At 43.4% G+C, this 17686-nt stretch overlaps 1 protein-coding gene across 7 annotated transcripts in view; it reads left to right on the top strand.

Annotated features, from left to right (window-relative positions):
* The window catches only part of MYCBP2 (MYC binding protein 2), a 354939-nt gene extending 346030 nt beyond the window's left edge, over positions 1-8909 (top strand). For all 7 annotated transcript variants that reach the window (XM_074989094.1, XM_074989085.1, XM_074989075.1 and 4 more), the window contains 4 exons: positions 4539-4748; positions 6242-6349; positions 6544-6709; positions 8112-8909. In XM_074989094.1, coding sequence (XP_074845195.1) covers positions 4539-4748; positions 6242-6349; positions 6544-6709; positions 8112-8227 — 600 coding nt within the window. In that variant the 3' untranslated portion in view covers positions 8228-8909. The remainder of the gene's footprint in view (positions 1-4538; positions 4749-6241; positions 6350-6543; positions 6710-8111) is intronic.
* The last annotated feature ends 8777 nt before the right edge of the window (positions 8910-17686 follow it).

The raw sequence follows: 17686 nt of genomic DNA, 5'->3' as shown, positions 1-17686 counted from the left end.
AGAAGTCAAGGAGATACAGGGTGCTGGAAAAGACAAAGATCATACTCTGCTTCCTCAAGATGTGCAACAACTGCAGCATGAGAAATAGGAGGGAACAGAAGGATACCTCCTTTTTTTCCAGACGAGGCAGTGGTTGCAGTTTCCCCACCATGCTCTGCTAATCCTGAGGCATTCCAGGATTTACTTAAGAGGGTGGAAAAGGTCCAGAAGGCCTGGCACAGTCAGAACTGGGTAGAATTGGGTTTCCAATTAACAAAGACATCCTCAAACCTACCAAGAAACTTTGGCCTCAAGTTCCACCGGCATTGAAACTGGCTGAAAAAGAAGTTTTTCATACTCGCAAAAGGGACAGATGATCTGTTCTGTCATCCTTCCCCCAACTTCTTGGATGTTTCAGTAGTCATTGAGTGTAGCTGACAAAGTTTAGAGTCTAATCAGGATAACAGAGGCCAACTTCAGGTCCTGATTGACAAAGGAAAGCTGATAACTAGACTGGACTCCAGACAGCATTAGATGTGTTTCATATTGCAGCAAGGTCTGTGGGAACAGTAGCAATAATGAGGCATTCATTGTGGTTCTCCTCTTAGGGACTCTTAAGGTATAAACTGTGGAAGATATGTCATTCAAGTGCAATGAACTGTTCAGTACTAAAACAGTTGTCTTTCCACTCATTGAAAGACTTCCAACCCATACATCGATCATCTAAAATTTAAAAAAAATCTACGAGACCAATCCCACCTGCTTTTGATCACCATTGATAGTATGGACAGCCATGCAAATATCAAAGGACTTACTGGAAGGCTGCCAGGGACAACTGTCCTTCACCTTCAAATTGGTGGTGTTATGGGACCTTTGAGAGCCGTGCACTCATTAACTGGATCTCGACCAGATCTCTGGTCTTTCTCCTCCCTCTGGAGACAGACTTTCCCACTACATATTTATCCAGACAGAAATTATGACCAATATATCTGTAAAGGTCATATCTTTACGGTATATCATCCAGTTTTCTTCGTTCCTTAACTGTTCTCCAGTCCTGATTTCAGGGATCCCTACCTTGAGGGGAGTCTTCTGCAGGAGGTAGAGTCATTCTTCAGACTACAGGTGACAGAGTTAGTACCTCTAACAACAAGGGGGCAAGTGGTTCAGTTTGAGGCACTTCCTTATCCTCAAGATGATAGGAATATGGAGACTCATTCTGAATCTCAGGAAACTTGTCAAGTTTAACTGTTGTCTGAATGTTGATCCAGGAAAAAGGTTCCTGGCCCTCAGCCTCAAAGGTAACTGTTTCATATGGCTATTTATCTGTCACAAAAGAGAGTCCTGAGATTCATGGCTGGTTAGCAACAGTGCCAATATAGCAGTCTCCCATTGAGACTTCAGCAGCTCCAAGAGTGTTTACCAAGGTCATGTTGTCAGTGCTCACTTTCACTCTTAAGGAAGATGGTATATCCATGCTTAGATAATTCACTCTTAAAGGAAAGATCATATTGGGAAACACAGATGCAACTGCAGTCCATGTCGTCCTGTTGAGAAGCTAGCGCTTATTATGAAGCTTGAGAAGTTCACCCTGGAACCCCCTCAGGCAACAGAGTTTATCAGGGCAAGGATGGACATGCTGATGCCTGGGACATACTTACCAGACAGTCACTTCCTCTCTCCACCATCATATAGCAAATATAGATGAGCCCCAGAACCTACTTATGGGCCTCCCTTGTGGCACTGTTTGGTTATATGGTTACTAGTACTTGGGTGAACCTGTTTGGAAGGCTTCATCTCAGATGTCTGCACACTTTGTTACAGATAGTGTATGCCTCAGGAGAGCAGTCTAGATTTTTACTTACGGTTCATTGAAGGTTTTTAGTGTGGGGGTGTCACTTAGTTCCTAAACCCCAGTAACACACATCCTTTAAGCACACAGAGTGAAGGATTGCTAAGGGGGCATGCTTTTCTCAAGAATCGATGCTCTCATCTGTGTGTTTGAACTGAGAGCAGGCAGGCTGTCCTGTGAACAATTCCTGTCACTCCAGGTGTTATCAGACAACGCGTGCTGCTGTTCTATTGCAGAAGCAAGCAGAAAGGAGAACGCGCCTCAGTTTTGTGTGAAAGCTTTCCAATAGACTTACAGGTACATACTGAACATTGTTCTTCTTGAAGGAAGTGTGAAACCACACATGATGAGAGTTGGAGCAGCACAGGTAGCTTCTCTTAGAGATGTCCCACTTCTGACATCCGCAGAGCAGCGGTTTAGAGCTCTGTATGCACTTTGTTTGGAGACACTGCACAGAACAATCATTTGCCTCTGATGCCTCTTTGAGTGGAGCTTTTTTGCATCATTGTTTCATAGGACTCCAAATTCACACTTCCTCATAGATATATTGCTTGTGAATCCTCTGAAGTGTATTACGCAGAGGGACAATGACTCGAAGAATGATCTATTACTCACTTTGTTAATTTGAGTTCTTCGGGGTGGGTTGTCCCTGTGTGCTCCTTCACATTCTACAGAAATTGTGACTTACTAAGTGAAAAAGATTACCATCATTGCTAGAAGAGGGCACATGTAGAATATAAGTACAGTAGAACCCTGAGAGAGAGAGAGAGAGACACACACACACACGAGTTGCACGTATCTCAGGTTAATGTGACTGAGTTGCAGGAAGCTGGCTTCTGGGTCCGCGCTACCCACCGCTCAGGGGAGCCAGGAAACTGACCAGCACAGTAGCACTCAGCACAGCAGAGAAAGTGAGCCAGGAGCCAGACACCAGCTCCCCACCACTCCCAGGAGTGCACTGGTCAGTTTCCCAGCTCCTGTCAGGGACAGCTGCCACTGCTGACAGGAGTAGCAGCCTGACTCTTGCTGCCCTAGTAGGAGTGGTTTCTCAGCTCCTGACAGGGGCAGCAGCCTGACTTCTTGGCTGCTCCCCTGACAGGAGCAGGGAAACTGACCAGCGCAGCAGTGCTGGTCAGTTTCCCTCACCTGTGAGCAGCAGGCAGCCCAGGGCCAAGTTCTTTGCTGCCCACCACTCACAGGAGACAAGAAAATGACCAGCGGTACTGTGCTGCTCAGTTTCCTAGCTCCCTGAGTTACGCAAAATTTGACTTACGCAGAGTTGTGCAAAAACGCAACCGCCACCTAAGTTGGGGGTCTACTGTACATTGAGTTCATTGGCTTTCATTCTCCTTACCCTCTGTCTGGTTTTCCCGTACTGGGAATTGGCAGTACAGAAGAAACTAAAATGGTGGTGATCCAGTACTCCCTTTAGCCACTCAGTGCAGAGCATGAAAATGAGGAGAGAGAGACCAGACAAACATCGCTGGTTTCCACTCTGCCTGGAATATATGCAGAACTCGAAATACCCTGCACTACGTATAGTGACAAGGGACTCACGTTACTCCTAGATGAATAACCCATCATTTTCAACACAGCTGAAAGGAAAGTTCTGTAATTGTGTGTGGCTGTGAGAGGGTCCTGTGTCTGGAAACATGTCTTCACATAAAAAGTGAAAATAATGCAGAAGTAATTGGAAGTGATCAGTTTGTAATACAGTAAACCCTTGAGATATGTGCAATCAAATTGCATGTGTCTTTGGTTAACGCAACTGCCACCCGACAGGAAATCACTCTTGGTCAGTTTCCCAGTTCCTGCAGCCTGGTTCCCGTGTCCCTCAACTTGCACAAAAATTCGAGTTATGCGGGGGTAGCAGAAACGCAACCCCCGTGTAACTTGAGGGTTTACTGTAATCCAAGATATGGATGTAATGTACCTATTGCAAAATGAGTGAAGACTTTCGGTCTCTTCACACTATGCTTCCCTCGATTTAGCTTGAGTTATGTCAAGCAGGAAGACTGAGGTGGCTCCACCATTAGCCTTTTTACTCTGTCTTTCAATACCATGGGATGGTAGTGACCAGCATGTGTACAGAGAGAGTGCTTACTTCTATGAATCTGCCAAAAGCTCCTTTATATTGTACAGAAATTGTGATTTACTAAATAAAAAAGATTACCCTCCCGGCTAGGAAAGAGGGCATGTTGAGTTTATTGGCTTTCATGAGCTCCGCTGTGCTGGACTTCTGTATTTATAGTCAAGATCGGAAATTATATAGAGGGTAATCTTCCAGAGTCATAGATCCAATATAGCATCTCCTTGTTACTGATGAAGAAGTGAAAAGGGAACATGAATAGAGAAATGGTGTATCTCTGGGATACTGTGTTACATTGATGCTCCACTGCATTTTTTAATCCCCTGTGGCTGCTACAGCCCAGTGTAATGCTGGACCAACACTCAGGCTGAAGGATCTGAGCTTCACAAATTTAAGGTAAAAGGGTATTCCTGTTTCTCATGATGGCAGAAGCTGAAAAGATTAAAGCGTCTGGTGTACCTACCTCTCCTTGAAATATATATCCTGTATTCTTCCTGAGATTGTTCAGTATCCAGCATGATACGGCCTTTTGGCACTACCATGCTCTAAATAAATAATAATATTATTATAATGAAAATATTACAATATTCCAAGTTTCTTATCCGTTGTTCTTTATTTTAGAACAAAATTAATCATACAGTATTAAAGGACTTGCTTGATCCAATCAAAGAACTCTATGAAGATGTGAGGAGGAAAGCTCTAATGAGGTTGGAGTATGAAGGGTTGCACAAGAGTGAGGCCATCACAACTCCTGGCGTTAGATTTTATAATGACCCAGCTAGCTATGCTATGAACAGATACGCTTATTATGTTTGCTACAAATGCAGAAAGGTATGAACAATAGCATTTTCTCTGATGAAACTGATGTAATGTTGTTAAAAATTCCCCTTTCCAGATTCTGACAACTGGAAAAGCTGCACTGCATTGTTAAATACATAAAAAAATAGAGACAAAGACACCACTCTTGCCCTGTGAAACCTACATTAGAGAGAGAGTGGTTCAGAAATCTAATATGATGATGCCATCTCTAAAGATTGTGGACACCCTATTTAGTTAGAAAACCCCAATTGCCATCCATCCCATTCAGTTATGTTCCCATCTCCCACAATTAATCAATGCTCACTCCTCTATTGCACCTCTCATTTAGTTTTTGGTTTTGACTCCCATCCCACTTAAGGTATTTTCTTCTTCTGCCTCTCCTCTCTTCTCCATTATATTTCCTGCTCCCTTTACATGCTAGGGTTTTTTTCCCACGATGCTGTACCACCTTATATTTCATTCTGTACTCTGTCCCACAACGTGCATTCCCTTGGTAATATTCTGTTGCCTCTACTCCAGTATACTAATATTCCCTCCCACAACATTTGTAATTTAGTTAATGTCAGGCCAAGGATACCTGCAGTTTTATTTAAATCTTAACCCTCTCTCATTAAAACACCTAACATTTAATACATGACAACACCCTTTAGAAGTCTCTTCTGCCTGGTCTGCAGGGTTGGGAGGTATGTTCCAGAAGGTTTTTCCTTCCTGGATAGTGGCCTGGAGAATCCTTACCTCTTTCCAGACTTTGGGGCAGGGGGAGTGTCTGAAGCTACTTGTGTATGAGGAAATGCTTCAGAGTTGACAGCCCTGCTTGGAGTGCATGTTATGGTTGCCTGATACACCTTTGTACCCTAAAATCAAGAACAGTGGCAAAATGCCTTCCCCACTAGGACCTGGTAGGAGCCTGAGCATGGGAAGCAAGGAGCAGCTCATTCCCTTCTCCTCACTTTTGCTGTCTCTGCCCATCCTGCTGCTCTCCACCCAATTTGAGAGCAGTTTCTCTGCTGCCTTGCCTGTTCTAGGACTTGGCTCTAAGGCCCAAGGCACTTCAAGCTAGCTCCACAGCCTGTTCAGGCAGGAGTTTCTCCTCCCCGGGATCTGAGTACTGTGCTGGCACATGGGAAATAGAGGGCAGGGAGAAGCTTTCATTCAGCTATAGCATTAACTCAGAAGCACCCAGCACTCAGAGAATGGCTAAAAGCTTGTCCCATGAGCTGAATTCTGCAGTCTTTTGCACATAAAGATATGTGTATGGGATACACTAGATTGCTGAACAGTATGGACCGTCTTGAGGGTTATGGGATAGGGGAGGGGGGCAATAGGCTGAGAACCCTAATGCCTTAGTGAATGCCAAATCCTTGAGTATTTTGAACCTAATACAGAGAATGTACTAACAGCCTAGATTATCTTCCCCGTGCATATCAATTTGATAACAGGAGTATATACTGTTTGTCCCCAGTCTCTTCAGTTTTAATCTTCAGTTGTTTGTGTGTGACATTTAGGCATACTTTGGTGGGGAAGCTCGTTGTGATGCTGAGGCTGGACAAGGAGATGATTATGATCCAAGAGAGCTTATTTGCGGTGCATGCTCTGATGTTTCAAGGGCACAGGTAAGCAGACAAGTTTTGCACTTGTTTCCTTTTCAAGATTTTTTTAAATAGTTATCTGGACTATAGAGCAATTAGATTTATTTGTAATAAAATATGTATTTAATTTTAACAGATGTTTCAGATATGTAAATATATTGTTTAAATTGTTTGTTTGGTTACTAATGTTAACCGCACTTGGTTTTCTTTCTTTGCAGATGTGTCCTAAACATGGTACAGATTTCTTAGAATACAAATGTCGGTACTGCTGCTCAGTAGCTGTGTTTTTCTGCTTTGGGACAACCCATTTTTGCAATGCTTGCCATGATGATTTCCAAAGAATGACAAGCATCCCTAAAGAAGAACTTCCACATTGTCCTGCAGGTAATGTTCTTATAAAAAAAGTTTTAAACAACCTAAATTACCAGTAAGTATTTAGCCAGCCAGTTAGTCTTTTACAATTGATCAAGCTAATTTTTTAGAAAGATAGCAAAATTAATCACATAATTCAGCATTTTAGATAATCTTCATAGGCTGAATTATTTTGTGCTGTGATTCATTGCTTTCTGGAAATAGTCTTTTCTAAAATGGGTGTTGTATTATCACAGTACATCAGTGGATCTTTAAAATGTCTTGATCAAATTGCCTTCACACACAACTAGAGTACCATACCATACCACATGGATCAAAAAGATGAAACTTCCTAACATGAAATAATGCACCCAGACCTGAGTACTTACCCTGAAAATACAAAGGGGAGCACTTTGTTTTTGCCATCATCTTGTGCCACTGGATCTGATGGTCTTACCAGAATTGTAAATTTTATTGTTTCTTGTGCTCTCTATAGCTTTTCACATAGGCTATGTCTACACTAGAGGCATCTGTCTACAGAAGTTACTGTTGGAAGAGATGTTCCACCAAAACTTCCATCAATAGATCGCATCTACATATAAACATGGATCGATCTTTTGATCCACTCTGTTGATACAAGGGCACCCAGATCATCTACACAGCTCTTTTGTCGATGGTTTCTGTCAACAAAATGCATTTTGTGTGTAGATGCTCTGCAAGTTTTGTCAGCAAAACCCCAGTTGTGTGTACAAAACCCTCTAGTATAGACAGCCATATTGTTTAGTGCAATGTTAGAAGGTTTCTGAGAGGATTTGAGCAAATAAAGGCAGTATATATTTTTACTGTATTTCTTAACACTTCACTTATACACCAGGGAAGTAACTGTTGGCCTAACTCCTAAATTGTTCTTCAGGTGGAATTACATTTAACAATTACATATTATTCATATGTAAAGGTTTCTGTTTCACATTGTGCTGAAACCTACTTGACCCTATTAAAGATCTGTTTTACGAAATTTTAATTTTCTTTCATTTTGACTGTAAATTTTGAAAAAATAATTTGGTTTACTGTGAGTAGATAGCAGTGTGTTTTATTTTTACTTCAATTTTGTGTTTAAACCTTGAACTGAACTTGTAAGTCTTGTACAAGCCACTACTTCTGGCCCATTTTGTTAGGCTTTGTCAAACTGGTTACAATTGCTCTTTACCCTGTAAAGGTTCTAACTTTTAAATGCTTGATAGAAGCTGGTCATGTGAAAATAGTCCATTATTACTTTTTCCTATACTGTCTGTATTTTTCACAATCTATTTGTGTCCTTGAATTCATTCAAACTGATTTTTCTGTTTAATACTGTATTTTTCAACATGTTCTTAGTTTTATTTACATAAGATTTGGACACTTTGATAATGATTTTCTCTGTTTACACTGATTGCAGGTCCCAAAGGCAAACAACTTGAAGGAACAGAGTGTCCACTTCATGTTGTCCATCCACCAACGGGTGAAGAATTTGCTCTGGGATGTGGGGTTTGCAGAAATGCTCACACTTTTTAGACTATAATTTTTTTACCAGAGCAAACCAGTTCTCCTCATCCCACAAGTGTCCTAAACAGAGTTTAGTCCAGTCAGGATGGGGATGGGACCATTTCATAACCCAGGTAAAAGGAACAATTTACAGTGCAAGAAGGATGCCAAATACCATGTACCATGCTGTGAGAAATTGACATTTTTGAATAAAGACATCAAAAATTGTGAGGTGTTTGCATGTGGCCATTTCAGTCATCGGCTATGAAGCATTGGACATTTACAAATAAATAATTGCTATTAAAGGATCTCTGTGTCAGTGGGCTATGAATGATGCTGGTTTTCAAACAAAGAAAGAAACAAGTGATTATTGTATACTGACTTTTTGTAATCCTGTACAATTGTAACTGCATCACAGGTGGGGGTGAAAAAGAGAAATATTCTCGTTTCTTTCCTAGACTGTTACAAAAAATTGTGTTAGGAAGGCATAAATGTAACAAGTATCACGCTGTATATAAAGAATATCAATGTTTGTCCTGTATAAGAATTACTAAATTACAACAGCAGTTTCATTTAAACTTCTGGGTTATGTTTGAGCCTGAAATTTTAATGAAGTGCAATACTGAGTGTGCCTCATATCTTGCAGCTGTAAACATAATGGAATGTACATGTCAATAAAACCACTGTACATTTTTATACAGTGAAAGTCTAATGAATGTGTAAGATTTTTATTTGAGTAAAAAACAAAAATCATTTTATTTCTCAAATAGAATGTATTCTTTAAAAAAAAAAAATCAAAACCAGCTGGTAAAATGTTGTTACATACAGTAGTATTTTTGGATAGGAAAAAATTTGCTTGAACATTCTTTATGAAAAGTTAGATAATCTTACTAGACATCACACAAAGTATTTGCATTTGAATTGATGTACAGATTTATAAGGAGTTCCTGAAGGCTTCACACTAATATCCTGGAGGGATCATTTTTAATGGGCTTTGTGTTTATTTTTTAATTAGAAGTGTGCAGAGACCCTTTTCTAATATGTATGAACTCATACCATGAATCCAAAAAAGGTTGGCCCATGTTGTCCACTGGGGTTGTACATGTATCCTCGCATCTTCCTTACTTATGGGCAGATATGGGAAAGCAGCACCAACCGCACCTGTTCCTTCTTAGTGCCTGTAGAAGTGAGTCCTAACAACAGTGTCCACAGCAACTTACTTTTAAAATGTTAGCTCTCAGAAAATTAATAATTCTCACAGTAATTAGTTCTTGGGGGTGGTTGTCCTTGTGGCAGTTTTTAGATAGATTTTGGACTTGCCATCAGATTTGTTAGTGCAAAGACCACTTTCAACTCTATGGCAGAGTTTAAAATGTTTAGGGTTAAAACTGTGCCTGTGTGACACTGTGCTATATGGAGTGTCAAACAAAATAGCCTTTTCTGCCTTGGGAAAGGCTATATCTCCTGCATATACCTAGCCTGCTGATCCTTCTTCAGCCAAACCAGATGTGATACAGCCTATTTTTACCTGCTGAATATGGCATGAATTTAGTTTCATGCTTTGCACAACATCACCCTCTCTTGTGATTCAGAACCTAAAACTGACTCCATTAAGGAGAAATCCCTTAGCCCCTTGATCCAAATGTACAGTGCTGCCCTACACTGCAGAGGTGCCTGCCATCTCAGCGCAATAGGCCTCTGATCTAATGAGCCAGTGAAATCCAAAGTCTTTGGTTTCAACTTCCAACACGGGTATGCTTGCTCGTTCATCAGCCCTTGGCGGTTAATTCTGACAGTAGCCAGCTATACTGGATTGGAGCAGCTGTGGCAGGGCCAGCGGGTCAGGCTGCAGGGCCCCACAGCCATGGTGGGACCACATACTGAAGCAGGGCCAAGCAGTGAGACCTGTAAACCAGTTAAGTGCTATCAATTGACTGGTTAACATCCCTAGCTCTAAACAGCTGCCCTGGCTTATTTAAAATCAGTCACATTTTGGGGGGAAGAGGGGAGGGAATATCACCCTTTAGTGATATTTAACTTTAACTGAAACAAAATTAAAGCTCCACCCTAAGGTTTATTCCTCTAGATTTTTCCTTCTATAGCATCTACCCCACCCCAGGTGTCTCCATTATGAATACACATTCCCATTTTTATCTTTCTCACAGTTATTAGAACTCACTTGATCCACTGGTTTTGCAAAAATAAAAGCACCCACAAATAAGATTCTAGTATCTGACATGAGGGTAAGTCAGCAGAAGTGTTCCGCGTCTTTATGCAGGGCCCTCTATAGAACCTGATGCCAAGTTTCATTCACTGAATCATCTAAACTTCCAGCAGGACCCTGGTTTTCCCTAGTGGCCACACATCCTGATTCTGAACAAACTACCTTGTTTAGTTTGAGTTCTGACACAATCACAACCCAAGTTGTACATCCGCAAAGCAATTGGCCTTACATGACTGAATCAAAAACAGGCAAACTATGTTCCAGTGTCTGAAATCTGAGGGAAGAGACAACAGAAATTAAGGAGATAAAGCTCCCTAAGGTCCCTGAAGCCCTTGAGCAGATCAAGAGCCAGCATCATTCTAAAGCACAGTAACAGTAGAACAGTTTGGAGGAAGGTTGAGCAATGGCCCATGTTGTGTGACATGAACCAAAGCAGGACAGACACAGTGCACAAGGAAGCGGGAGAGAAAGCAGAGATCCTTGAAGAAATAAACATGGAGGAATTGAGAAAGGAAGAGCAGAAGAAGAAAAGAATGGGTGCCTTGCGGCAAACAGTCATATATGAGATGTGCATCTGTCTGTCTGAGTCTGTTGAAGAACTTCTCCTAAAACAGTAAGAGCAAGGACAGGGGTCTGCAAACACAGCTCTGGAGCCACATGTGGCTCCTGACGCTATAACTGCAAAGTGTTTTTAAAAAAAATGATTTTGATAAGAGTTTCTAAAAGCCCATAAATGAACAACTCGTATCTGAATAGCAAATGATATGTGATTTGGAAACATTGGGTAACTCCCCCTAGCATCCCCCAGAGAGAGGAAGCTTGGGAGTGAAAGTCAAGAAGATAGTAGTACAAACACACAGTAGCTGTGTCTACACGTGAACGCTACTTCGAAGTAGCGGCACTAACTTCGAAATAGCGCCCGTCGTGGCTACACGCGTCGGGCGCTATTTCGAAGTTAACTTCGATGTTAGGCGGCGAGACGTCGAAGTCGCTAACCTCATGAGGGGATCGGAATAGCGCCCTACTTCGACGTTCAACGTCGAAGTAGGGACCGTGTAGACGATCCGCGTCCCGCAACGTCGAAATTGCCGGGTCCTCCATGGCGGCCATCAGCTGGGGGGTTGAGAGATGCTCTCTCTCCAGCCCCTGCGGGGCTCTATGGTCACCGTGGGCAGCAGCCCTTAGCCCAGGGCTTCTGGCTGCTTCTGCGGCAGCTGGGGATCCATGCTGCAGGCACAGGGTCTGCAACCAGTTGTCAGCTCTGTGTATCTTGTGTTGTTTAGTGCAACTGTGTCTGGGAGGGGTCCTTTAAGGGAGCGGCTTGCTGTTGAGTCCGCCCTGTGACCCTGTCTGCAGCTGTGCCTGGCACCCTTATTTCAATGTGTGCTACTTTGGCGTGTAGACGTACCCTCGCAGCGCCTATTTCGATGTGGTGCCGCGCAACATCGAAGTTGAACATCGACATTGCCAGCCCTGGAGGATGTGTAGACGTTATTCATCGAAATAGCCTATTTCGATGTTGCTACATCGAAATAAGCTATTTCGATGTTGGCTTCACGTGTAGACGTAGCCAGTGTGAGGAAGTAAATACATAAAAAGTTTGTGAACATCCTGCAATAAACACACATTGCATTACAAATCAGTGTGTGTGCACTGTTCTTAAAATAGGAGATACAAAAAGTACGGTTTGATGTTATTTATTAAGGACCAACTCATTCACATGCATTCTGGCTCTTGAATTAGAGAGAGGCTGTAGGGGTGGCCATTGCACGTGTGGAGTGGGCATGAATGCCTGTAAGAAGTTCTTTGTTAAACTTATTGTAGTCAAGTCTTATATGGCCCAAGCTCAATTTGGACAGTCTCTCTCTGGAGACAGGCATGCCACGGGATCTGTTGGCAGTGGAGACTTCCAAAATGGCTGTGTTCTCTGAAAGTAGAAGGCCAAGGCCTGATGGGTGTTGAGGGTATGCAAGGCTCTGTCCCTATCATTGGTATGTGGTTTAGGGAAGAAGACAGGTAAGTACACTGCTTGTTACAGTGAAAGAGGTAAGTAATTCCCTTTCAGGGGGTAATTTTTGGGTGGATGTGGAGGACCACTTTGTCCTTTTAAAAGGTTGAACGCAGTGGTTTGGACATTAGTACAACAAAATCTCCTAGCCTTTGTGCCGAGGTGAGTGCCACAAGGAAAGCTGCTTTAATGGGCAAGTGCAACAAAGAGCAGGTGGCTATCAGCTCAAAGGGTTAGCTGTTTGAGGACCCTGAAGACCAAAGTGATGCAGGCATCAATTATTTGATTGGTGGAAAGGTGGTGTTGTGAGAGGGAGACGCCACATGGTGAAGTATTGCCAATTTTTTATTTTTTTGAGTAAGTGTTCTTTGTTACAGGTTACCTACTGTTTATGAGGGTCGTTCGGACCTGAGGTAGGCAGTGCAGCTGAATCTGCCAGCCCACCAGGAACAACACGTGGTGGTGAAGGCAGCAGAGGGCTGGGTTGCGGATGGACCTGTATTTTTCAGTTAGAGCGAGAAGACGGGAGGAAGACAATATGGGGGACATCTGAACAGCTGTAAAGGTTCAAAGAACCAGGTCTGTCTGGGCCATCTGGGTGCTGGTAGTATAACCTGGGTCCTGTCCTGCTTTATCTTGGCCACAATCCTCTGAATCAGAGGGGTCGGTGAGGATGCATATGCTGAAGGTGCATTCCATGTGATGTTGAATGCATTCCCCCAGTGAACTCCGGCCAAATCCATGTCCAGAGTAACAGTGGAGGCAGCATGTGTTGGCCCTTTTAGCAAACAGAGCCATGGTTGGAACCCCCATCTGCAGAAGGCATGGCAGATGGTGGATCTGTTGATTTCCTACTCGTGATCGGGAGGGAATGCATCAGAGGTCATCTGCAAATACATTGCTCCTATCTGGTATGTAGGCTGCCACCAGGTGAATTTGTCCAGGAATCACTACTCCCACATTTGCATTGTTTCTCAGCACAGTTGTCTTGAACATATTTTGCCCCTATTTGTTGACGCTCAGTGTTTTGTTCAGTGGATGGACATGGGCCTGAACTCTGCTCTAAACGAGGCCTGATTGGTCTCATCCAGCGGTATGCCTGGGGTGCAACTGAGATTGCTGCTGTTATGTGGCCAAGGAGACAGACATTGTCTGGAAGATACACTGAAATTGACCTGCAACATGATGATGAGGTCTTGGATCGCCCATATTCTGAGTAGAGGCAGCGAGATTGTGGCTATCTGGCGAGCCAAAAGTGCCCCATAGACTTGAGTATGAAAGATGATATCAGGATGCAATTTGGCAGGTTTATGTATTGCCCTAGACTGAAGAATGATGTTCTGGTCACAGCTGTCATCTGTTAGTTCTGAGCTAAGGGGTGGACCCTTATTAGATAGTCGTCAAGGTAGGGAAAGATGGTTACTCCCTTTGTTCTTAGATATGCAATGACCAGTGCCAGGACCTTAGAGAAAACCATTGGTGCTGTACGTAGCTTGAAGGGCAGCACCCTGTATTGGAAGTGTCATTTTGCCATCATGAAACTTGTGCGATTGGTGAATGGTGACATGAAAATAAGCATCCTATAGGTCAAGGGTGGACAGCCAATCCCCTTTCTGTAGTGCAGGACTAATGTTACCATCTTAAATCTTCAATAAAGAATATACTGGTTTAGATTTCTGAGCTCTAGTATGGGTCTCCAACCTCCTGTTTTCTTCTGTGTGAGGAAGTAGCGTGAATAGAAGCCTCTTACCCTGTGCTCAGTGGGTACCTCTTCTGTGGTGCACCTTGCATGAGGACAGACTCATGAGAAGGGTCCCTGATGTATGTAGGATGAAAATTTCTGAGGTAGGTCATGGTATTCTGCTAAAGACCCCCTATTTGAATCCTAAAGTCTGGAGTAGGCCTATAATCCTCTAGTTCAGAAACCCAGTTAATATGAGTGGAAGGTTATTGCTGCTTGCCCCCTCCCCATCCCATCTCACTCACAAGACCCAGTGAAAGTCGTCCCAACTTGGACAGGGCCTTGGAGTTTGGAGGGAGGGATAGTTGTCATGGCAACCACATTTCAAGAGGAGGCCATGCAAGTGAGAACCAGGATATAGCACCATCCCATGTGCTATACCAGGCTGGTACTCAAAACAAATGTGTTATTGCTCTATGCTGTTGCTGTCTCTTTTGCTCTAATCTTCTAGATAAGCACCCCAAATGTGCCTGTGTAAAGGTGCCATCATTACATCATTATGCACCATCCATACAATTAGACACACAGATGTTATTGCATGTACTAGAGATTAAATATTCTATAAACGATGGGCAGGGATACTGTGTGACCTTTTTAGATTATTGGCTTATTGTGCTCATTTCGTCTTGCTGCCAGGACCTATCTAGGCTTGGTAACACCCGTGCTGTAGTCCCCCCCCCGCCCAGCCTCCACCCACCAATAATCTATATAATCAATTGTAACCTATTGCCTGGCAGTGCTCCACTGAGTCTTGATGGGTGAAGCGGAACTCCACCACCGCTGTGTGTAATAAACCGTCCTGCTTGCTTATGAAGCAGAGCCGCACTGCAGCCACTTGGGAGAAACCATGATGTAGCTTTTCTCTGCTGTCTCCTCTTCCTTGTGTTTAGTTGTTCCTTGAAGGTTAAGTTATTCATTTGATTTGACATTTTTTTTTTGTCTTCAGGTGACTGAGGGAGGGACTGCTGCTGCAATGAAAGCCAGCAGCTATCAAAGAACTGAAGAGCTGGTTGTCCATGCATGGCATAAATGCCACAGGTGTCTCATGCCTGTGCCTTACATACACAAACAGCAGAGGAAAGGACACTGCCAGCTACAAATCTACAGCCAGTGGGCACAGTGCCCATAGGGATGCTCGAAGAACTGTTGTCTCTGGGAACAAGAGATCTTCTAAGATTGTAAGGTAGACCTTGAAATCAGATCCGTTTATACAGTCCTTTAGTTCTTTGAAACAACATTCTTATACTCTCAAGTTGTCAATTCATTATCATGAAAATAGGAAGTAGTACTTGTTTGATACAATCTGTTTGATACAATTCTTGACATAACTTGCAATGCCAACCTTAGCGCCTTTCACAAAAGCACCGGCACCAACACCAATCTGGGCATGGACATCAACAGCACCAACATTTATGCTTTTCCCACCACATGTCCCAGTGACATCATTCACAGCACCATCAGTTTTCCCTGGTTCTGGACTCCCAACTGTGAGTACATCCTTTTCATTCTTCCCCAATGAGGCACTGATGGGTTCCAATCCAGTCCCCTTTTCTGAGGACAAGACATTTCAGCAACTTCTCAGGCAAGTAGTTCAGAGCTTTAACATCCAGGCAGAAGTCGTGGAGGAGACTGATTGAATAGTGGACATTTTGTCTTCTGCCCCAAGCCATGTCTCCCTGCTAGTTACTAAGTGCATCTTGGATACTATCAAAACTCTGTGGCAAACTCCACCCTATCTACCACCACCTTGCTCCTGTCCAAATGCAATGAAAAGTGGCACTTTATTCCATCAAGAGGGTTTGAACATCTCTACTGCCACCCTCCTCCTAACTCTTGGGTGGTAGATGCAGCAAACCACCAAGAGTGACAAGGCTTCCAGGGCCCTTCACCAAAAGACAATGAGGCCAAAACATTAGCTGTCTACAGCCAAAAGGTCTGCCCTACTGGGGGTCCCCAATTATGTATCTCTAACTAACAAGCATTGATTAGTTGATATTGTTTTAACACATGCAGCTTCCTAACAAAATTTACTGAGCTGCTTCCTGTCATTCCCGCTGGCAAGTTTGTATGGCTGGCCAGGTCTCGCTTGCGGGAGAAGGTATTGCCACACACTCCGGACCGCTTAGGCCACTCATGGCAACATCAGTTATAGGAAATGAAACCTAACGAAACTTAAGGCTGGCGACATCATTTAGGGGAAACGAAACTTATTTCTGCCAGAGAATCAAAACTCAAGTTAAGCCATGTCAGCTATAGCACGGCACCAAATTTTGGGACACTTGCCCTGTTGTTATTGGTCAGGGCAGGTCCCCCTTTGGACACGTTCCCTGTCATTATTGGTCAGTTTTGGGGGAGAAAACATTCCAGCAAGGGGAATAAATTCTCTTCTCTGGCCTTTGTTCGGGGAGGTTTTCGCGCTGAGCAATTGCTCACGCTTTGAAGATGCGTTAGCTGCTGGTCTGATCACCCGTCCAGCTGCCTCCCCTGGAATGCCAGGCACAACCAAAGGCCTTCGCACTCGCATCCACTGTCTACCGCACACACATCATTACCTGGGGTGTAAGGATATAAATTGCTGTATATTAGTGCGTAGAAGTAGGTTAGAATAGACTAATTGGCCCTAATGAATTCTAGTCGGGAAAGGAACCATACCCTGGAATATAACTGGGAAGACTATATCAATTACATTTGCAACTTAAAACATTTCCCTGGGCAACTAATTTTTGCTTGTGGAGTTTTATTATTCATAATCTTTGTAGTTGTTTGTAAACCTCATTTGTAACCCTAAAAGAATCAAATAAGATTGGCAAAGAAAAACTCTGGTTAATAAAAGTATACTTTTGATTAAGTCCCAGTATACACGTCACTGTCTCTCCTCCCCGCCCCCCCCCGCCCCAGGGCATACGTACCTGTTGTGTCACTTCCCAAGGACTCCTACGCTGAGTTTTCTGCCCTTGTAGAAGAAAGTAGACTTGTCTCTAAGGCTCCCTTGCTGGAGGCTCCGGACACCGCAGATTCTAACAGAGTCACAGCCACTGGCATAGCAATGCACAAGGGTGGATGACTACTGGTATTTGGTCTGCCCTATGAAGTCCAGAAGACCATCCAGGACCTCTCTTTTGAGGGTACTGCTCTTTTCTCTGAGAAGTGGGATGAGAGACTGCAGTCTCAAAGACTCAAGGAGGATGATTAAGTCATTAGATCTGCATGCACTGGCCTCAAAATGGAGGAATTTCATACCTTGCTTCCAGGCCCATTCATACCCACCTCAGAACTGGCAGGAGGGGCCTAGGATACATAATAGGAATAGCAGGAGATGCCAACCTCAACAGCCTGGACAGGATTCTGACCAATCTCAACCCCCTTCAGGCCACGTACATCAATTCTGAGGGTATGGTTGAGGGCATCTTACCAATTCCTCCATTGGATCTGTTGAAGCAAACCCATAATTTTGGTTGTCCCTGTCTCAGAAGTGCAAGTCTCCTGGACAATAACAGATCCAACACTGGCAAGGAT

Source organism: Carettochelys insculpta, chromosome 1, assembly GCF_033958435.1.
Source record: "Carettochelys insculpta isolate YL-2023 chromosome 1, ASM3395843v1, whole genome shotgun sequence".
NCBI lineage: Eukaryota > Metazoa > Chordata > Testudines > Carettochelyidae > Carettochelys > Carettochelys insculpta.
Note: the sequence above shows the minus strand (reverse complement) of the source record. Positions and strands in the feature narration are given on the sequence as shown.